Source organism: Schistocerca nitens, chromosome 3 (genome assembly GCF_023898315.1).
Source record: "Schistocerca nitens isolate TAMUIC-IGC-003100 chromosome 3, iqSchNite1.1, whole genome shotgun sequence".
Classification (NCBI taxonomy): Eukaryota; Metazoa; Arthropoda; class Insecta; order Orthoptera; family Acrididae; genus Schistocerca; species Schistocerca nitens.
The window spans coordinates 713179332-713203247 of NC_064616.1; the positions used below are offsets into that span (position 1 = coordinate 713179332).

The 23916-nt window shown below is 36.2% G+C and overlaps 1 protein-coding gene across 1 annotated transcript in view; it reads left to right on the forward strand.

Annotated features, from left to right (window-relative positions):
- LOC126249400 (rho GTPase-activating protein 7) overlaps positions 1 to 23626 on the forward strand; it is a 281270-nt gene extending 257644 nt beyond the window's left edge. Inside the window, exons 15-16 of the mRNA XM_049951053.1 lie at positions 785 to 964; positions 23512 to 23626. Of these exons, the coding sequence (XP_049807010.1) occupies positions 785 to 964; positions 23512 to 23626 (295 nt within the window). The remainder of the gene's footprint in view (positions 1 to 784; positions 965 to 23511) is intronic.
- The last annotated feature ends 290 nt before the right edge of the window (positions 23627 to 23916 follow it).

Below are 23916 nucleotides of genomic sequence, written 5' to 3' on the forward strand. Positions count from 1 at the left end.
TGCTACTGACAGAAATTTTCATCGTCAGTGTTTGGCCAGCAAGGGAGGGTTAAATTTTAAGCTTGTCCACAATATATCGTGGAATAAGAACATGCGATACTGTTACATCTGGATTCAATTATTATATAATAAACACAGTGTTTTGCTTGCTACACACATTCATTCATATTATATTCAGTAAAATCACTAATTCATGTTTTAGGTCATTTATTTATTTATTTTTGTCACCAGCATGACAAATTGACTCAAACATTTACTAATCAGCTAGTAGCAGCAGTAGCACCAGTCTTCATCAACAGTAGTAGCAGTAGTAGTGAAATTCCGAGATGCAATTATTAGCAGGGTTTCATAAAGAGAATTGACAGGTCTAGTAATATTTCAGAATGTAAAGTACTCCCTGATACACATTACAGCCCTTTGCAAAGAATGAGTTTATATGTATTTGAGAAACAGTCTATTTCAACAACATCATCGAAACAAATATTAAATCAGTTAATCTCCTTTATGAAATCTATCATGTTTTCACATAGATCTTCATGAACTAAATCTTTTGTTGTACCAGTAACATTTATTTATAATGCTCATGTCCTGATCGTTAATAAATATTACATTACTATTTCTGCATCAGTCAGTCTCTTCGCTTTACATTCTAAGTTATCTACAGACACACTTTTAAATAGAATTTAATCATCTTAAAGAAAGAAGGTATACAGTTCATCTGGTCTAGTGTTTTGTATAGCCATATTAGGTTTTTATAAAAATTTGCCATTACTCTTTTTTTTAGGTCTTGGAGAACAGATCTCCCTAAAGGAGCATGCATAATAGTTGAAACATCAGTAGAGCATGCTGAAGCACCTATAATGCCTGGTGCAGTCAGAGGCATTGTTCTAGCTTCAAGGTACCTAATTGAACCTTGTGGATCTGGAAAGTCCCGCATAATTCATCTTTCCAGAGTTGATACCAAGTAAGTGCTTCTTAATAATCCATGATTGTATGAAAATCTCAATGAAACCTTTCATATAAATGTATTTTATTTAGATTGTTAAGGCTGTAATAAGGTTGCATTTATTATTTAATGATGTGTTTGTTTCACATTCAGTTTTGTAGTTAGTGTTGAACAGTTAAATTAAAGTTGACAATTAATCTTTGAGAATATAAATTGCGCAGTCAGTCTCAATTTGAATTTCAAAGGGTGTCTTCGCAGAACACGTTATTTTTCAATCAGCAAAAACAAAATCGGAATGACAAAATATTGCCAACTGGTATATTCTCTGCAGTTCACACCATTCTCATCAAAAAGCTCAGATATTATGCTATCAGAATTCTTGCTAATTGAACCTTGTGGATCTGGAAAGTCTTGCATAATTCATCTTTCCACAGTTGATACTAAGTAAGTGCTTCTTAATAATCCATGATTGTATGAAAATCTCAATGAAACATAACATCTTCAGAATATGGAATAATCAGTGGAAGTATACCATAGACATCAATATTGAGCCCACTCTTGTTCATGTTATACATAAATGATCATCCATTATGTACCAAAGAAGCAAAAATAATTTTCTTTACTGACAAAGCAAGTATTATAATCGTATCATAGAATAACTTCAAAACCTTTGGAAAATAATGTAACCTACTCATGTATTTTATATTTTAAAATTTTGGTAACATATTTATTGTGTTTAATCATTTCTTATACCAAATTCTGTAATTGTTTTAAAATTATCAGTAAAACGTAACTCAAAAATTTAAGTCTTCATAATGAATGTGACTTTTTGCAACAAATGTCATATTAACATTCTCAGGTTTGAGACCCTTCATACACATCTGCATACCTTTAAAAATTATATTTTGAAAGAAAGTCGGTGACAGTTAACAAAATTTGTATTTTTTTAAATCTTTTTTAGTGGTCAGAAGTACCTCTCCCCTTGCTGTACACATTAAGGAAAACGTTTTGCTATTGCTAAAATTTTGCTAAAACATATTTGCATGTTCTGGAGCCTTTTTAAAAAAGATGTTATTAATAAAAGTTAACAACAGTTAACTAAATTAATAAAAAGCTTTTTTTTATGGCAGGCATAAAATACCTCCCCTTCCCCCCTCCCCCAACACACACACACACACACACACACACACACACACACACACACCATGGAAAATGCATTGGTGTTACCAGGGTTAATACAATTTAGATAAAACACTGTACATGCAGTTCAGTACTGCACAAGGCCTGACCACACTATAATAAATAATGCATGAGGGTAAATCAATATAAGAAACAGAACATTCTAAATTTTTAAATATTTATGTTGGTAACAACATTAATGGAAAGTAACATGTTACAGAGCATCTTAAATGTCTCAGCTCTGCAACTTTTTATGTTATAGATTATATTAGAATTTAGAGATGAAAATGTAAAAAAGTTGACTTACTTTTCCTATTTTCGATCACTAATGTCTTACAGCATCATATCCTTGGGAGCTCATCATTGAGGAAAATAGTGTTCATTACACAGAAATGTCGAATAAAAATAATCATGAAGTTAGTTGTCAACATTTAATCACAGTTTGAAAACAAGAGAAATATTCATAACTGTAATACTGGATGGAGAAATTATTAACACTATCCATCACTCAGCCTTAGTGTGACACAGAAAGGAGTGAGGTATTTTCCTTCCCAGTGACATACATAATTTAATGGGGAATAAAATTAACTTCAAACATAAACCAAAATCATATCTGCTTGGCAACTACTTCTAATCCATGTAAGATTTTATGAGTATGGAGTAGTTCAATTATTGTGTGGATTTATTTTTTTGGGAGAGTAAAGAAGAGAGAGACTTTGAATGTGGTTAAGTATAAATCACTGCATGGAGAAAAAAACACAAAAAGCACCATTAATAAATCATGTACATATATGGTCAGCTTGTTGTCATCCATATTTTCCACTGAAAATGTACTATAACTGTAAAACTGACTCATTCCATATCATGGCAAGAGCTTGCAATTAAGTAATCACTCACTTTATGATTGAAGTACTGGGCTCTTAATAGGCACATAAGCAAGACTGAAAATATTACTGAACCTCCAGACAGGTTCAACAATGTATAAGATCTTATTTATGTACCTGTAATTGGTTCAATATATCAGCTATTTGGTGAGTGGTTAACTTTACTCCCTTCATTATGAATATTCCATCCAGAACTGTCCTATATCATATGGGTCAACAAACCAAGAACAAACATAGAATAAAATTAAGGCTTATTATCAAATATGAAGAGACAAAGGGTGAAATCTTTGCTCCTGAATTATTAAGGAGTATAAAACTGTAGGGGAGATCTACAGATTTCACATTCTGACCAACTAACAACTGCTCATTGAATGCAAACTACTATATGGAGAGGATGAAATGTCAAAGATGTATTTTTTTGTTTTTTGTTAGTTAGCCACTCATAAAAAATAAATATTATATGGATGTTGCCCAAATAAATAAGAAAATTTTATAACAAAACAGAAAGTATAAAAATGAAATATGTTTGCATGTATACACATAAATAATGAGCACAGGATAATTCAAATTAATACTCTCTGTCTATCTCCTTCTCCCCCTCTCTCTGTCCTTTTCCTCCTCCCCTCTATCTCACTGTACATCTTCCCCCTCCCACCTCTTTTTGCCCATCTCCTCCTCTTATCACTCTGTCCATTTCCTTCTTCCCCCTCTCTCTGTCCGTGTCCTGCTCCCCCTTGTCTCTGTCCATCACTTATGCCACACCATTTTCACTCTCACCCTCATCTCCACCCCAACAGCATCTGGCTCTTACCAACACAGCAGGCTTTTACCCTGTGAGTAATTACGTTGGATAATAGAAATTTGTGGGTTTAAACATAACTGAAAGAATTGTATCTGTCATCATTTGAAATTTCTAAAATTTTTTCATGTCTGATGAACAGTATTTGTCTGAAATAAATGTTTACAGAATCATGCTACATGTAAAAGGCATTTGCTTCTTAAGAACTGCAAAGTACAATATTTATTGTCTTATGAGTAATGGACTACAAATTTATGAGAACAGAAGTGTGTGCATGCTTATGTTCCTAACAATAAAAAGCCCTTTATATGTAGTATAATTGTGTAAATATTTTACGTCAGACAACTATTGTTCATTAGATATGAAAATATTTTTGAAATTTAAAATTATAAGATAGAATTGTTTCAGTTATTTTTAAACCTGAAAACTGATATTTGCCAACATAATTAATTACAGAGTAAAAATGTGCTGTGGGAGTAGGAGCCACCTCCAATTCTACATCTACATCTACATGATTACTCTGCAATTCACATTTAAGTGCTTGGCAGAGGGTTCATTGAACCACAATCATACTATCTCTCTACCATTCCACTCCCGAACAGCGCGTGGGAAAAACGAACACCTAAACCATTCTGTTAGAGCCCTGATTTCTCTTATTTTATTTTGATGATCATTCCTACCTATGTAGGTTGGGCTCAACAAAATATTTTCGCATTCAGAAGAGAAAGTTGGTGACTGAAATTTCGTAAATAGATCTCGCCGTGACGAAAAACGTCTTTGCTTTAATGACTTCCATCCCAACTCGTGTATCATATCTGCCACACTCTCTCCCCTTTTACGTGATAATACAAAATGAGCTGCTCTTTTTTGCACCCTTTCGATGTCCTCCGTCAATCCCACCTGGTAAGGATCCCACACCACGCAGCAATATTCTAACAGAGGACAAACAAGGGTAGTGTAAGCTGTCTCTTTAGTGGACTTGTTGAATCTTCTAAGTGTCCTGCCAATGAAATGCAACATTTGGCTCGCCTTCCCCACAATATTATCTATATGGTCTTTCCAACTGAAGTTGTTCATAATTTTAACACCCAGGTACTTAGTTGAATTGACAGCCTTGAGAATTGTACTATTTATCGAGTAATCAAATTCCAACGGATTTCTTTTGGAACTCATGTGGATCACCTCACACTTTTTGTTATTTAGCATCAACTGCCACCTGCCAAACCATACAGCAATCTCTTCTAAATCGCTTTGCAACTGATACTGGTCTTCGGATGACCTTACTAGACGGTAAATTACAGCATCATCTGCGAACAACCTAGGAGAACTGCTCAGATTGTCACCCAGGTCATTTATATAGATCAGGAACAGCAGAAGTTTCAGGATGCTTCCCTGGGGAGCACCTGATATCACTTCAGTTTTACTCGATGATTTGCCGTCTATTACTATGAACTGCAACCTTCCTGACAGGAAATCACGAATCCAGTCACACAACTGAGACGATACCCCATAGGCCTGCAGCTTGATTAGAAGTCGCTTGTGAGGAACGGTGTCAAAAGCTTTCCGGAAATCCAGAAATTCGGAATCAACTTGAGATCCCCTGTCGATAGCGGTCATTACTTTGTGCGAATAAAGAGCTAGCTGCATTGCACAAGAACGATGTTTTCTGAAACCATGCTGATTATGTATCAATAGATCATTCCCTTTGAGGTGATTCATAATGTTTGAATACAGTATATGCTCCAAAACCCTACTGCAAACCGACGTCAATGATATAGGTCTGTAGTTCGATGGATTACTCCTACTACCCTTCTTAAACACTGGTGTGACCTGCGCAATTTTCCAATTTGTAGGTACAGATCTATCGGTGAGCAAGTGGTTGTATATGATTGCTAAGTAGGGAGCTATTGTATCAGCGTAATATGAAAGGAACCTAATCGGTATACAATCTGGACCTGAAGACTTGCCCGTATCAAGCGATTTGAGTTGCTTCGCAACCCCTAAGGTATCTACTTCTAAGAAAGGTAGGAGTGAGACCGATGTGGCACAGGAGATGGGCAGAGAGAAGGGGGAAGAGGACATGGGCGGAGAGAGGGGAGAAGGAGGAAATGGACAGAGAGGCAAGAGGAGGTGATGTGCACTGATATAGTAAGAGGTAGAGCGGTAGAGATTGACAGAGAAGGGGAGGGAGGAAGTGTTGGCAAGAGACATTGGGGAGGTGGAGATGGACACAGATAGGGGGAAGATGGAGACTGACACAAAGAAGGGGGAGGAGGAGATTGTGCAACATATGTGACATACATATGCATGTGAAGCCATGAGTAAAATGGTAGTAGATTACAAAAATGGATGTATTGACACATATATGTACGTATCTTTCACATTGCCTCCTAAACCCTGCATTGACTTCAACCAAACTTAGTACACATTCCACTTATTGTCTGGAAAGAACCACATACCTCCCATTTTGGTGGGAATGGTTGTGAAAACCAGGTGATATAGGAGATGGACAAGAGAGAGGGGGAAGGAGGAGATGGATAAAGAGAGAGGAGAGGAGGAGATGGACGGGGAGAGGTGGCAGGAGGAGATGGACGGAGAAAGGGGAAGGAGTGAGGGGGGATGGGAGATGGACAGAGAGAGTGGGGAGGAAGGGTAGGTGTCAGAGGCAGGCAGAAGATTGAGAGGAGTGCAAAAGGAAGAGGGAGTCAGGAGGGAGAGGGAAGAGGGATGGGTTGTGAGGAGGCAGATGGGTGAGGTGCAGTTTGAGGGGGCAGGTGGAATAGGGGAGAAAGAAATAGAATGGGGAAAGACAGATTATGAGAGAGCTTTAAATTTTTCCTGGTTATTTTGATGAAACTGCAGCTCTTAGAAGATACCGGGGCAACATTGGGTATTGAGTTAGTACATTGTGTAGTCAAGGTATAATAAGTACTTTTAAATTTCTGAACAGGAACTCATAGAGTGTGTGCAAATGACTGTGTCTTGATATCTGGATAGGCCTCTTCTTACCATAGGGGTTTACTTTAAACAACAAGCAGTGTAACCCCAAAATAGCCACAGTATAACATCTTGTGCACTTCATGTGGTGCAAAATTTGAGATAATTTCTGGAGCAAATTGGGCTGAGTTGAGTCTCCGTGCAAGTGTCATTGCATACGTTACATTACATTAATGCATGTTCCATAGATCATGGATACAACAATTCATAATGATGTGAAACATGTTGGTTTAACAAAAGTTTTCTTTACGCAATATATATATTTTTTAATTTTTTTATGTTAATACTTCATGTCTGAAAAATCATCTATTGATTAGAAAGAGTTGTCATTCAGAAATTCTTTTAATTTGTTTTCAAATGTTGGTTGGCTATCCATCAGACTTTTGCTGCTATTTGGTAAATGATCAAAGACTTTTGCGGCAGCATAATGTACCCCTTTTTACACAAAAGTCACATTTAAAACAGAATAGTGAAGATCATCCTTCCTTCTAGTGTTGTAGCTATGCACTTTGCTATTATTTTTGAACTGGGATGGGTTATTAATAACAAATTTCATAAGTGAATATATGTATTGCGAAGGTATTGTGAATATCCTGAGTTTCTTAAATAAATGTCTGCATGATGATCTTGGGTGGGCTCCAGTTATTATTCTGATTAGACATTTTTGTGTATTGAATACTTTTCCTCTTAATGATGAATTACCCCAAAATATGATGCCATATGAAAGCAGTGAATGAAAATAAGCATATTAGACAAATTTAATTATATGTTTACCCCCCAAAGTTTGCCATAACCCTAATAGCATAAGTAGCTGAACCTAATCATTTCAGCAGATCTTCAATGTGTTTCTTCCCATTCAATTTCTCATCAATGCACAAACCCAGAAATTTTGAATATTCTACCTTAGCAACAGACTTCAGTTCAAAGTCTATATTTATCAATGGTGTTATGCTATTTACTGTAGAGAACTGTATATACTGCATTTTCTCAAAATTTAGTGAGAGTCCATTTGCAGAGAACTGCTTAAGAACTTTTTGAGAAACATTACTTGCAATATCCTCAACTAATTCCTGTTTGTTGTATATGGTTGCTATACTTGTATCATCAGTAAAAAGAACTAGCTCTGCCAATTCATCAATATATATTAAGAATAATAAATGTCACTGTGGGACACCATTGTTGACACCTACCCAGTTAGAGGACTCTGCTGGTTTTTGCAGACTACCTGTACTATTAATTTCAACCTTCTGCTGTTGAATATGAATTAAACTGTTTGTGCAATTTCCCACTCATACCACAATACTTAAGTTTATCTAGAACAATTTCATGATTCGCACAGTCAAAAGCCTTTGAGATGCCACAGAATATCCCAGTGAGTGATATTCGGCTATTCAGAGCCTTTAATGTTTGATCAGTGAAATCATATATAGCATTTTCTGTTGAAAAGCCTTTCTGAAACCTGATTGACATTTTGTTAGTATTTCATTTTTACAAGTATGCAAAGCTACTATTGAATACATTACTTTTTCAAAAAATTTGGATAAAGCTGTCAGAAGTGAGATTGGGCAGTAGTCTTCATAACTCAATTTTTTGTCAATGTAAATCTCCAGTAATTTTATAGGTTTTACTTTTTCTAAGACTTTAACACACATCACCAGACTTTGATATATATTTTACTTCTTTTCCCAAATTTCAAGTAATTTGTTTTGCTTACATCTAGTGCCACCCTCTTAGCATTGAACCAGGAGTGAATATGCAATAGGACTTTGTCATTAGTTATTTACAAGGATTCTTTTTGAGCACTTTTTATCACACTGCTGTTGTCTGTGAATAGCTACATTATCTGAGATGTCTGTGTCATTAATATAGATGAAAAACAATATGGAACTTAGATCACTGGCTTGTGGTACTGCTATTTCAATTTTCTTCGCATCTGATACTAAACTGATTTTATGACTGTGGTGAGTTGACCTAAGTTTTATGATCTGTGCCTCAAAGAACAAAATGTTTTCTGGAATAATGTCATTATTGTTCTGCCTACAAAAGGAGTGCCTACAAAATTGTAGACATACCAGTCACTTCTCCATAATATATAAAATATTTAGTAAATCATCAACAACCACATAAAAAATGTTGAATTTTAATGATATGCAGTGATACCTGAAAATCCTCCAGAAGCACTAACTCGTCTGTTTCTGGAATGGTTATCAATTATCTTGGCATAGAGTAACTCTGGAGTATAATTTGGATCATTGTCACTATTATCTACAACAGGGGTTCCCAAATTTTTCCTCTGATGTAACACTTTGAGAATCCTGGTACTTGGATGGAACACATTTAGCTTGAAGAACAATACATTTTTAAAAAATGAGAAAACTTGTTTTATTCAGTGATTACTTCAATTTTAAATCTAGCTAATAACACAGAAATCATAATAATTTTTTTAAAATTATTAGTATTGCCAAAAGTCAGAAAAACACTGCTATTGATAGTTTTTAATAGAGAACATATTCACTGAACAGAACACAGTTTTGGGAAACCTTTCTCTAAACAAATACACAATTCATATTATCCCACCTGCCAGCAGGAATTTGTTGATGTAACTATGATGACTCTCTCCCACCATGTTGCAGAAGGCAATGTTTTTTCATACCAAATGAATTTCTCCAATTAATGATTAGACTTGAGGCAACGTTGCAAATATATTTTTCCAGTTTCATAAATATAATTTTTTTTTTTTTTTTTTTGTTAACTGATATCAAATTACTCTTATATATTCTGTGAAAGTGGTCAAACAATCTTTGTGTGTAGGTTGTAATCAAAGCTAACAAATAGACACAGATAGTTCTCAACTGCTCGGTACGTTCATATGACCCAACACATTTGTGCCGTCTGTAGACAAAAATAAATTGCCATAATCAATTATTGCTCAATTTTACTTCATTATACAGGGTGTTACAAAAAGGTATGGCCAAACTTTCAGGAAACATTCCTCACACACAAATAAAGAAAAGGTGTTATGAGGACATGTGTCCGGAAATGCTTAATTTCCATGTTAGAGCTCATTTTAATTTCGTCAGTATGTACTGTACTTCCTCGATTCACCACCAGTTGGCCCAATTGAAAGAAGGTAATGTTGACTTCGGTGCTTGTGTTGACATGCGACTCATTGCTCTACAGTACTAGCATCAAGCACATCAGTACGTAGCATCAACAGGTTAGTGTTCATCACTAACGTGGTTTTGCAGTCAATGCAATGCTTTCAAATGTGGAGTTGGCAGATAACCATTTGATGTATGGATTAGCACGGGGCAATAGCCGTGGCGCGGTACGTTTGTATCGAGACAGATTTCCAGAATGAAGGTGTACCGACAGGAAGACGTTCAAAGCAATTGATCGGCGTCTTATGGAGCACGGAACATTCCAGCCTATGACTCGCGACTGGGGAAGACCTAGAATGACGAGGACACCTGCAATGGACGAGGCAATTCTTCGTGCAGTTGATGATAACCCTAATGTCAGCGTCAGAGAAGTTGCTGCTGTACAAGGTAACGTTGACCACGTCACTGTATGGAGAGTGCTACGGGAGAACCAGTTGTTTCCGTACCATGTACAGCGTGTGCAGGCGCTATCAGCAGCTAATTGGCCTCCACGGGTACACTTCTGTGAATGGTTCATCCATCAATGTGTCAATCCTCATTTCAGTGCAAATGTTCTCTTTACGGATGAGGCTTTATTCCAACATGATCAAATTGTAAATTTTCACAATCAACATGTGTGGGCTGACGAGAATCTGCACGCAATTGTGCAATCACGTCATCAACACATTTTCTGTGAACGTTTGGGCAGGCATTGTTGGTGATGTCTTGATTGGGCCCCATGTTCTTCCACCTATGCTCAATGGAGCACGTTATCATGATTTCATATGGGATACTCTACCTGTGCTGCTAGAACATGTGCCTTTACAAGTACGACACAACATGTGGTTCATGCACGATGGAGCTCCTGCACATTTCAGTCGAAGTGTTTGTACGCTTCTCAACAACAGATTTGGTGACCGATGGACTGGTAGAGGCGGACCAATTCCATGGCCTCCACGCTCTCCTGACCTCAACCCTCTTGACTTTCATTTATGGGGGCATTTGGAAGCTCTTGTCTACGCAACCCCGGTACCAAATGTAGAGACTCTTTGTGCTCGTATTGTGGACGGCTGTGATACAATATGCCATTCTCCAGGGCTGCATCAGCGCATCAGGGATTCCATGCGACGGAAGGTGGATGCATGTATCCTCACTAACGGAGGACATTTTGAACATTTTCTGTAACATAGTTTTTGAAGTCACGCTGGTACATTCTGTTGCTGTGTGTTTCCATTCCATGATTAATGTGATTTGAAGAGAAGTAATAAAATGAGCTCTAACATGGAAAGTAAGCATTTCTGGACACATGTCCAAATAACATATTTTCTTTCTTTGTGTGTGAGGAATGTTTCCTGAAAGTTTGGCCATACCTTTTTGTAACACCCTGTATATGTCAATAGTACATTTGATATAGGACAAGTCAAATTAGAGGAAAAGAGTGAGAGAGTCAGTGTGAAAGAGAAAGAGAGAGAGAGAGAGAGAGAGAGAGAGAGAGAGAGAGAGACTGCAAACTCCAATTTGCAAATTATAATTTAAAAATAATAAATTAAATAATAAACAACATTAAATTAAGTAATACAAGTGTACAACAATTTGCATTTTAATTTACAAATGCTGTGGTGTGTAATTCAAGAATTCTTTTACTTAGTAAAAGCAATGTTCCATCAGAAATGAAGTAAGTCTGTTTTTAAATGAATTTTTATTTTGAGCCTGTTTTAAGTGACTTAAGACACTGAATAATTTTAACTATTATAAGTGAAATACTTTTCTAATACAGTGATGTTTTACATTGAGACGCGTTATATGATGTGTACATTTTTGTATGATGTTATGTTTATTTTCTTTATTATTATTGTGTTATAAACACTTTTTGCATGGTTTATAGTGCTGATGTGTCAATCATTTATTCATCTGTAATTTATTTGTAAATGGATATTGTAGAATATCTGTTAAAAAAGGTACTTTGTAAATGTCATGGATGGCTGTATGGAAACAGCCAAATGATAATAAGTTCTTGAAACAAAGTTTTAAGTCCTTGTTATATTCTTCATGTGCTAAAACAAAAGCCAAGTAGTCTACAGTGATTTAAACAAATTACTTCAGTATGGAGTTATCTTGGACTTATCTTCTAAAGAAACTCAGCTCCCAGTGAAAAAGTCTTTAGGATACAGTATAAGCTGTCCCAGTGTCATATAGTGTCTAACTAAATTACTCAACGGCCATATTCCTACAACTTTAGTTTTCAATAATGCATTGTCAACACCAAAAATTATATCAAATTCATCAATAAAAGAGTGGAAAGTAACTTGAACACTGCTTTTTCTCTATTTATTATTACCTTATTTAGTTGAAACCAGCTGTGAATCAAACAGATTACAGTGGCTACTACTGTTTCCATGGACATTTTGTCTGCCATCCATTGAAATGGTGGTATCATCTTCAAATAATTATCTGTTCTTCAATAAAATTGTTTGCATCACTGATTAAAAGGAGGAACAATACATATTTTACAGCAGAGCCCTGTGGTAAACCATACTTAATTAGTGATTTATTGTATTAATATGTTTATGTTATAATGACATTTTCTTTGATTGCACAATGCATTACTATAACTATTATCTGCCTGTCTTCTAGGTACAATCTTATTCATTGGTTTGGGATACCTGTGACACCATTCTAGCCTGAATTGTGGATAAAAATGTCTGTGTCAGTTATGCTTTTAAAAGATATAGAAAAATGCCAGAAACATGTTCTCTGTCATCCAGTGCTTCAGAATCAGAATTTTTATTGTCCCATAACATACAGAGATAAATCACAAGTACAGAGGACTCATCAGTACTGCAATTACAATTTATGTGTACTATAGCAACAATAATTATTAATTTACAGAGACTGTGTAGCCTAACAATAATATTACTGTAAAAATAGTGAATAATTATTACAGTCATTTATTAGATGTAAAACTTCTAAACTTAATTAACAAAACATTTCAGCCACTTGTTTTCTTGCTCATATTGTCATATTATCAATAAGAAATTCTTCTATGGAATGTTAACATTTCTGTACTAACAATTGTCATAGGTTTTACTTTAGTTGCCCCATCTCCATGCTGAGGATTTGTTTCTTTTTTAGAATGTTGTAAATTTTCATGCTCACATATTCCGGGGTTTGTGCAAACAGCTTTAATCTATGAGTGGGAAGCATGAAATTCTCCTTGTTCATAGTGCTGTATTGATGTTTAAAGTTATTGTCCATGAATAACTTGGGATTACTGTATACAAAAATAATCAGTTCATAAATCAACAAACATGGAGCACTTAATATTTTTAAATTTCTCAACAGTGGACAACAGGATACTTTCGGTTTGGCATTAGACATATTTCTAACAATTGATTTTTGTAATTTAAAAATTCTAGTCATTTTGCTTTTTCCTCCACAAAAAATAATGCCATACCTTACAACTGATTCAAAGTAACTGTGTTTTCCTTGTTTCCATGCTAGTTGAATATGACAGAATCTTCATTTAAAATGTCAGGCTGTTTAATTTACTTGCTAAATACTTTATGTGTGAAGACCAGGATATATTTTGATCCAAATGCATGCCTAAAAATTTAACACAGTCCACTTCTTTCAGTTCTTGGTTTCTACAACTAATGTGAAATTCTTTTACCTTAGAGTTTTTAGTTTTAAACTGCAGCAGATGTGTTTTCCAAATATTCAATTTTAGCCCATTTAGTTGGAACCAGTTTTCCAAACAGTCTAATAGTTTTGTGACGGGTTAAGGAATTTCTTCAGGGTCATTGCTTTTAACAAGGGCAGAAGTATCATCAGTCAACAAAACTGAGTTTGAATTTATGTTCAGGGGTAGATCATTTATATAAAGTAAAAACGAAATTGGAGCCATGTGGAATGCCTTGCAAAAAATAATCAACCATTCAGAGAAGGCATTTCCCTTACTTGATGATTTAACGGAAGTTTCTAAATACTAATTCTTAGCTGCTGATGTAGACTTGGCTTTGCTAAAACCATATTCATTTTGTTAAAATAATGAAATATTTGTAATGTAGCTTTGAAGGATAGTATAAAAACTCTTTTAGTTGTTTCAGAGAAAAAAAATAATGAGTTCAGATACTGGATGTTAATTTGATTACATTGAGTAGGATGTGTGAACTATGTACACTAATGGTTTCATTTCAATATCAGGGGCTTTACAAGTGCATAATCTGAAGAATCATCCAACCCACACAGATATTAGGTTTTGAATGATATTATTAGCTTGACCACTGTCAGTTTAACATCTTAAAGAACCATAGATATAAGAGAAGTATTTAAATTTCTTATAAGGCACATACATCTGTTTGCTTAGTGCATTTCCATTAACTGATGTGCTATAGCAAAATACTTGTTAAATTGATCAGCCATATCTCCTGAATCTGAGAATCTGTTTTTGCTACTAGAAGACGTATTTTTTGATCTGAAACATAGTACCATTATTATAGCTTTCAGCTTCTTTTCTCATCTTGTTGAATATCTGATATATTTATTTCACATGGTTTCCAAATTCTGAAGTAGTAGTATTGCATTTGATGAATGCGCAGAGAGATTTTTTTCTGCTGGAATTTCTAAGGCCTATCACCATCCAAAATTTATTTTCAACCATATTAATTCTCGACTTTTCCATAGGAAATTCTGTTCCAGAATAATGTAAACGCACACTTTGGAAGCAATCAAACATATTATTTACTTCAGTTTTACCGAAGATATCCTCCCGTATTAAATGCTCTGAAGTTGTCATCACAGAATTCCTTATGCTTGATATTTTTAGTCTGTCTGTGTTTAGCTTAATTGATGTAAGCTAAGCTTCATGATCACTGTAACCCATATTTATGTTTATTGTTAATATAAATCAGCATTATAAAAATTTTGTCAAGTGCAGTTTTTCTTTTGGCAGAGTTAACTGTTGTCATGATTCCAGAGCTATTGACTGTATTAAAAACCTCAGTTCTTCTGTCTGAAACTTTCTATTACACTTTATTTTATCAATCAGCTTCTTAAAACTCAGAGAAAATGATTTACAGTCTCCATTTTGAGATCTATAAAGTGTTTCAACTATGTTATTGAAATCCAGTAAAATGACTAGTCATACACAGTTCAAAATATTTGTCCCTAACCAAACTTACATACTTTTTATGTCTGTAAATTGTAAATAATCTTTCACAAACATAGCTTTTCCATCACAGTTACTGTTACAATAAGAAATTCTATACATAAATCACTGTTGACTCTACCTGTTATTTGTCTAACTCCAGTTATACATGGAGTGTCAATAATTACTAATTTTATGTGCAGGAACTTAGTTCTACTCAGGTGAGTTCAGGGTAATATCAACAACAGCAGAAAATGTATGAAAGGAGTAGAATTTATTATGAATAGGAGGATAGGTCAGAGAGTGAGTTACTTTGAACAGTTCAGTAAAAGGGTTGTTCTCATCAGAATTGACAGCAAACCAACACAGACAACAATAGTTCAGGTACAAATACCGATGATGCAAATGGAAGATGAAGAGATAGAGAAAGTATATGAGGATATTGAATAGGTAATTCATTATGTGAAGTGAGATAAAAATCTAGTAGCCATAGAGGATAGGAATGTGGTTCTAGGTGAAGGAGTAGAAGAAAGTGTCATGGGAGAGTGTAGGCTATGTAGTAGAAATAAGAGACAAGAAAGACTAATTGAGTTATGCAATAAATTTCAGCTAGTAATAATGAATACTCTGCTCAAAGATCACAAGAGGAGGAGGCATACTTGGAAAAGGCCAAAAGATACAGGAAGATTCCACTTAGATTACATCATAGTTAGGCAACAGTTGTGCAATCAGATATTTGGTTGTATGACATAGACTCAGATCACAATTTAGTAATGATGAAGATTAGGCTGAAGAAATGGGATATGGAAATACTAAGAAATGATGGGAGATGGATGAAGTTCTCTCAGGCTATAGATACTGCAATAATGAGATGCCAATTCAGTTGAAGAGGAATAGACATTCCAGAAAAAGGCAGTCACAGAAGTAGGAAAGAAAAACATAGGTACAAGGAAGTACAAAAATGTTCAAGAAAATTTAGAAAAAAGGAATACAAGTCATTTAGGAGTGAAATAAACAGGTAGTGCAGGGAAACTAATGTGAAATGGCTGCACGAAAAATGTGAAGAAATAAAAAAAGAAATGATTGTCGTAAGGACTGACTCAGCATATAAAAAAGTCAAATCAGCCTTCAGTGAAATTAAAAGCAGGGCATGGTAACATTAATGGTGAAATTGTAATTCCTCTGGATAGGTGGAAAAAGTACATAGAAGGCCTCTATGAGGGGGAGAACTTGTCTGATGACTTGATAGAAGAAGAAACAGGAGTTGTTAGGGAAGAAACAGAGGATCCAGTGTTAGAATCAGAATTTAAAAGAGCTTTAGAAGACTTAAGATCAAATAAGACAGAAGGGATAGATAACATTCTATCAGAATTTCTAAAATCATTTCGAGTATTGGCAACAAAACGACTATTAACATTGGTGTATAGAATGTATGAGACTTGACAGTCTATACCACGAGACTCCAGAAAAACATTATCTACACAATTACGAAGACTACAAGAGCCTAAAAGAGCAAGAATTATCGCACAATTAGCTTAACAGCTCATACATCCAAGTTACTGACAAGAATAATATACAGAAGAATGGGGAAAAAATTGAGAATCTCTTAGATGACAATTAGTTGGGCTGTAGAAAATGTAAAGCCACCAGAGAGGCAGTTCTGACCTTGTGGTTGATAATGGAAACAAGACTGAAGAAAACTCAAGACATGTTCACAGTATATGCCAACACAGAAAAAGTGTTCAACAATGTAAAATGATGCAAGATGTTCAAAATTCTGAGAAAAACATGAATAAGCTATAGGAAATGGTGGGTAATATACTATTTGTACAAGAACCAAGAGGTAACAATGAGTTAAAGACCAAGAACAAAGTGCTCGGATTAAAAAGGATGCATGAGAGGCATGTAGTTTTCACCCTTACTGTTCAATATATACCGCAAAGAAGCAATGATGGAAACAAAGGTTCAGAAGTGGGATTAAAGTTCAAGGCAAAAGAATATCAGTCATAAGATTCGCTTATGACATTGGTACCCAAAGTGAAAGTGAAGGAGAATTATAGGATCTGTTGAATGGAATGAATAGTCTCATGAGTACAGAATATTGATAGAGAGCAAATCAAAGAAAGATGAAAGTAATTAGTTGTATCAGAAATGAAGACAGTGAGAAACTTAACATCAGAATAGGTTATCACAAAGTAGATCAAGTTAAGGAATTTTTCTAGCTAGGCATCAAAATAACCCATGAAGGATGGAGCAAGGAGCTCATGAAAAACAGAACAGCACTGGCGGACAAGGCATTTCTGCTCAAAAGAAGTATCAAACATAGATCCTAATTTGAAGAAGAAATTTCTGAGATTGTACACTTGGAACACAGATTTCTGTGGTAGTGAAACATGGGCTGTGAGGAAACTGGAACAGAAGTGAATCAGAGCATCTGAGATGTGGTGCTACAGAAGAATGTTTAAAATAAGACTGACTGATATGTAAGGAATGCGGAGGTTCTACCCAGAATTGGAAAGGAAAGGAATATATGGAAAACACTGACAAGAAGAATGGGCAGGGTGATATGACATGCATTAAGAGATCAGGGAATAGCTTCTATGACACTAGAGGGAGCTCTAGAGGAAGACAGAGATTACTATGCCCATTAGATCAAAACCATGTGTAGTGTGGAATCTTCAGATACCACCACTTACATCCAAAACACTCACATTTGGAGACTGTTTGCATGTATTTGAAAACATTTCATTTTCACCACTAATCACATTGCTAACACATGACCAGGGTCGTAGTTCTGTAGAACATTTGCATATGTAATGTTTGTTTATGTCAGGCTTCTTTACTTCTCAGTAGACAACTGCACTAAATAGGGTAATGGAGTTTTACAGTGATAACTTACTAATTTTCTCTGCATGGACATGCATTGTTATTTCACTCAGTCTGATTTGAAGAACAACCACAACTGAGGATCATAATGATTAGATTGAAAATCAGTGTGTGTTGTAAACGGCTTAGTCTCCAATGCATGACTAGTTTTGGAGGTCCATAGTCCCATCATTGGATGCCCCCCCCCCCCCCCCCCCCAATGGTTTGCTAAGTCTTGGGTATGGGATGGGTGGCCCAATTAATTGCAAAAGATCAAAGTCACACCTATGCAACATTAGGAAGTGCCAGAGCAATAAGAAGAGAGTTTGCATAACAAGTACCATTTCCTAATGTTTCATAGGCAAGGGTTTGATCTATTTTGATTAACTGACCCTCCCATATGACAACCATGACCTAACAAATCATTGTGTAACACCTGATGATAGAGCTATAGATCTCCAAAACTAGTCATGCAATAAAGACTACATCAGTTACAACTGAAGCAGATTTTCAATCTAATTTCTTATTTTACCTAGGAATTTTGCCAACATGGTGAAAAATGTTGCCCTCATAGTTGACTTTTTGTTCACATGAGAAGTGATCCCACATCCATAACTGTTAGCAAGAATCAAAATCCTTCTCAGGCAATTAGAACCTGCTTCACATCGACTGTTACTTTGTGGTACAGTAATGGTAATGTGGGATTTGAATATCTTCATGTTGATGTTTAGAAGTACTATTGTTTTGGGGAATAACTATTGCAGCACATGTTTCAGGTACCTTCAGTATTATTTATACGAGGGGCGTTCAGAAAGAAAGCTCCGATCGGTCGCGAAATGGAAACGACTATGAAAATCCGATGAAGCTTTGCACAGATGTGTTGGGTAGTGTCTCTAGTATAATCCCAGTTAGTATAATGTCGCTCTTCTCATTTCTGAGCTCGAAGTGAGTGCGTAAAGATGTCTAGAAAATAGTGTCTGCCGCCAAGTACGAGGGCCTGGTGAGAAATTTCGCCTGAAGCTATGCAGCTAACATTACATAACTGTCGTGCTGTTTCTTCTTCAAGACAATTCTCAGCCGCATTCTGCAGGGGCAATGAAGATGCTCCTGCATCGTTTCCAAATGGAAATGTGAGATTACCCACAATACAGTCCGCAATTGTCTCCCCCTGAGTTTCATCTCTGGTCACATGAACCGCTGTCTTTGAAGACAACATTTTGACACAGACAACGAGGTGTAGGCCAGCGTGGAGAATTGGCAGAAAGCACTGGCGGCTGCCTTCTATGATGAGGCTATTGAAAAGTTGGTACAACGCTATGACAAAAGTCTAAGTCAGAACGGCGACTACGTAGAGAAGTAGCTGAAAGGTGTAGCTAATTGTTACAAGTAAAACATTTCTGATGTTCACTGTGGTTTCAATTTGGCAATCAATCGGAGCTTACTTTCTGAACAGGCCTCGTATAAGCGATACTAACCTTCATAGCCAAGGTCACTAACACATGCCTGTTTGATGGCACATGTCTTAGAGGTATGGCAGTTTGAATCCTGATGATGGATGAAATTTTCACTGCCAGTATTTGGCTGGCAAGGGGAGGGGACGTGATTCTTTAAAGTTCCTGATCACCAGTATTTGCGCAAATGTCCTGTATTAAATTCCAGTCCTCTCCACAGTATCTCATGAAGTGGGGACATGTAACACTATTGATGGTGATTTGGTCATTGGATGGGGACATTTGCTTTGGCAGCCCCATTGATGCTATTTGAGAAGGGAACCTCTGTGCCAGCTCTGGGTTTCACCCTCCCCCTTCCCTCAATACCATCATACAACACAAATATAACATTACAGTATCCATGCATCCATTCCACTTACCTACACTCCACAAGTACACATATGACACACCGCTCACATATCCACAAGGAAAGAGGCCAATATGCATGTAGGAAGACACACTAGCCACTTGGCAGTTGAATCCACTCTGTGAGATTTCCCAGCCACCAATGCCATACAACATTTAATTTTTTAAAATATAAGTAACATCTTCACCAGAGTTACTGAGAATTTCATATCTGTTTGCAATTGAATATTTGTATTTGATATATTCATACTGCTGTCACACTTCCAGAAAAATTTTCTCATATCATTTCAATAGTGGTTTCGTATTTCTGTATCCAAAGTGACATTTCTGTGGTTTTGTTGCATTTTTACAAAGGGTGTTACTTTTGTTTTCAAAGAAGTCCTAGTATCTACAAACACCTCTCTGTTTAAATATATATGACGGTAGTATCTGTTCCCGAAAGAACAGTTACCATGGATGACCATGCAGCTTGCTAGAAATGAAATGATAATTAAATGGACACCCTAGCTGCAAACAGGCGTTGATGTACTTCATTGGGGACATGTTAAAAATGTGTGCCCCGACCGGGACTCGAACCCAGGATCTCCTGCTTACATGGCAGACACTCTTTCCATCTGAGCCACCGAGGACACAGATGAATAGCGCAACTGCAGGGACTTATCCCTTGCACGCTCCCCGTGAGATCCACATTCCCAACATGTCAACACCACTACGTTCGCAGTGCGCCTAATAGATGTTTGCCCATCATACTCATTACTCGTGGCAGATTAATCTACCAAGTCCTGTACGAGTTCGGGCATAGCGTGTGCGTTCGCACAAGAAGGTCAATGGCCGGGAAGCCATATTTTAACTATATATGATGGTAGTATCTGTTCCCGAAAGAACAGTTACCATGGATGACCATGCAGCTTGCTAGAAATGAAATGATAATTAAATGGACACCCTAGCTGCAAACAGGCGTTGATGTACTTCATTGGGGACATGTTGAAAATGTGTGCCCCGACCGGGACTCGAACCCGGGATCTCCTGCTTACATGGCAGACGCTCTATCCATCTGAGCCACCGAGGACACAGATGAATAGCGCGACTGCAGGGACTTATCCCTTGCACGCTCCCCGTGAGATCCACATTCCCAACATGTCAACACCACTACGTTCGCAGTGCGCCTAATTGATGTTTGCCCATCATACTCATTACTCGTGGCAGATTAATCTACCAAGTCCCGTACGAGTTCGGGCATAGCGTGTGCGTTCGCACAAGAAGGTCAATGGCCGGGAAGCCATATTTTAACTATATATGATGGTAGTATCTGTTTCCGAAAGAACAGTTACCGTGGATGACCATGCAGCTTGCTAGAAATGAAATGATAATTAAATGGACACCCTAGCTGTAAACAGGCGTTGATGTACTTCATTGGGGACATGTTGAAAATGTGTGCCCCGACCGGGACTCGAATCCGGGATCTCCTGCTTACATGGCAGACGCTCTTTCCATCTGAGCCACCGAGGACACAGATGAATAGCGCAACTGCAGGGACTTATCCCTTGCACGCTCCCCGTGAGATCCACATTCCCAACATGTCAACACCACTACGTTCGCAGTGCGCCTAATAGATGTTTGCCCATCATTTCACCTCTCTGTTTGTTTCATAATGATCTTGTCTATTTTGTTTCTTGAGTTTGTCACATATATATTTTAAAGCTTGTGCCACTTCTAACAGTAATGCAATCATTTCACCTTTGCAGTCCTTGTAATTTAGTTTTTTGCATGACCCACATTCATTATAGCTTTTATAACAACATAACTTTTGCATTCAATTTACATTTAAACACCTGATGCCAACTTTCACAATTCATGAAATGATGTACATGCTCCACATAAGATGTAACATTCAAAATATTGTGGCACTCTATTCTTCTTTCCACAAGTTTCTAACAATAAAACATGCATCTGATCTTTTAGAGATATGATGCATTTTCTCATTTGTGTTATGTTCATCTGGGAGCTAATGTACTCACAGTGTCAACTTCACACCATCTTGCCATCAACTACACAGCAAAATTAATTTGAAACTGAAAACAGAGCATGGGTCAGACATACTACCACATAGAAAACATATGCCACATAATGCTCTAAAATAGCTGTTGAAAACATTATCAATTACATTATTTATTATATTATTAAATAATGTATTTGTAAAACAGTATTGTACACTAGGTTAAACAAAATGAGGTAGCACTGTTTTCAACAGAGTTGCCTTGTATTTTGGAAGATGGAGACCCCAGTCTTCCTTCAACCATCCTGATTTAGGTTTTAACTGGTCTCCCTAAATTAAATTGGTCAAATGCTGGGATGGTTCCCACTATACGGTCACAGCTGACTATTTGTTTGACTCATGTCATATTACACCTGTAAGTATGTAAATGTCTGTATATGTGGATACTTTTAATTTTGTTGTTCTTAAATTGTAATAAAAAGGCTTGTCCAATATCCCGATAATCAAAGATAGCTGTGGATGAATAAAACTACTGCTACTACTACTAGTATAAAAACTGTTTTTCATATGAATATTGTCAATTTAAGGGTTGGAAAGTACTACAGCTTGGAAACAATGGATTGTGTTTCAAGTTCAGAGACAATGTTGCAGTAATTCTAACATTTAAAGAATATGTACCTACTAAGTGAGTCACTGGAAAAGTCAATAACTGACACAATTTTTAAGAAAAACTGAAAATTTACAAATTTCACTTTGGAATTATTCAGCTTTAGCTTTGATTAACTAAACACAAATAAGGAAAATGGGAGAAGCCGATGACGAATTGAAGCTTTGAATCATTTTGTGAGGTTTGCACTTGGCACTGTACCTACTGCAACAGCCAGGGACCAGTGTTAGAATCCTGGTCCAGTGCAAATATTTGCTCATATTGGACAAGTCGAATGGGGATGAAATTCTTGAAGTTACCACCCCAAAATTTTCTTCAATTGAAATGAGGAACTTACATGTATGTTCTTGTGTGTATGTGTATGTGTGGGTGTGGGTAGGTGGGTGGGTTGGTGCTTGTGTGTTTGGGGGGGGGGGGGGGTGTTTAACATATAATTTTCCTTCTGCTGAATGCCTTCAATATTCAGAGGGCGTCTGTGATTGCTCACTCAGTTATAATCCACCCATAAATAATTTCCATTACTGTATTATTAGAACACTTGTTCCACTGTTTGAAAACTGTAGTAAGCAGTATTTGCATTTCCAACATTTGATAAAATGGTATACAAAGACACTGAGATCACAGTAATATTTTCTGTCCATAGAATTAATTCTGCTAGAATTTCTGGCCTCAATGAATACAAATTATATCATACCAACACACAAGTCACTTTTATCTTCATGTAAGAAAACTGATACACCAATCACAGATAAAGTTTTACTTCTAGATTAAACAATGACATATTATGTATAAAAATTTAATATGTGATTATTTAATGATTTTTCTTAAACCTGATAGTGAGTTCTAAGTCATTTCTTGGTAGGAATTGAAGTAGCTATTAGCAGAATATAAGCTGCATTAATTGTATTCAGTTTCTTCATTAAAATAGTAACACAGTATGATAACTGCACAAAATGACTTGCAAATACTGTATGAAATTTGCCTGATGTTAACACTTTCCAGTTAAATGACTAACACACCCTTTTTTCTTTTTCAGGGGACGTACCCCAGACTGGTACAATAAAAGCTATGGACATATTTGCGCTATGTACCTAACCCATATTAGGTGTTCATTCAAACATAATAGTGATGGGCCTGAAAGTAAAGTCTGAGAAGTAAAACATTGGTGTTCACTGAAAAACAGTATTTTTAGTTCTTGAAGTTTGGATGCTAAGTTCTGAAGATTATTATGGGGCTGACATTCCATCAGCCTTCCAAAATGGCTAATTAAATGTACTAAGTGTTAATAATTCAAGCAATTCTTGAAGTATTCATGATTATGTGAAGTATTGGTTTCTAAATGAGTATATAGAGTATTGTTTATGATATAATTGTGGTGCTTGTTTCTAAAGCCAATATTTTTTTCTTTGATGCATGCAGGTATAGAATTTTCAACAGGAAG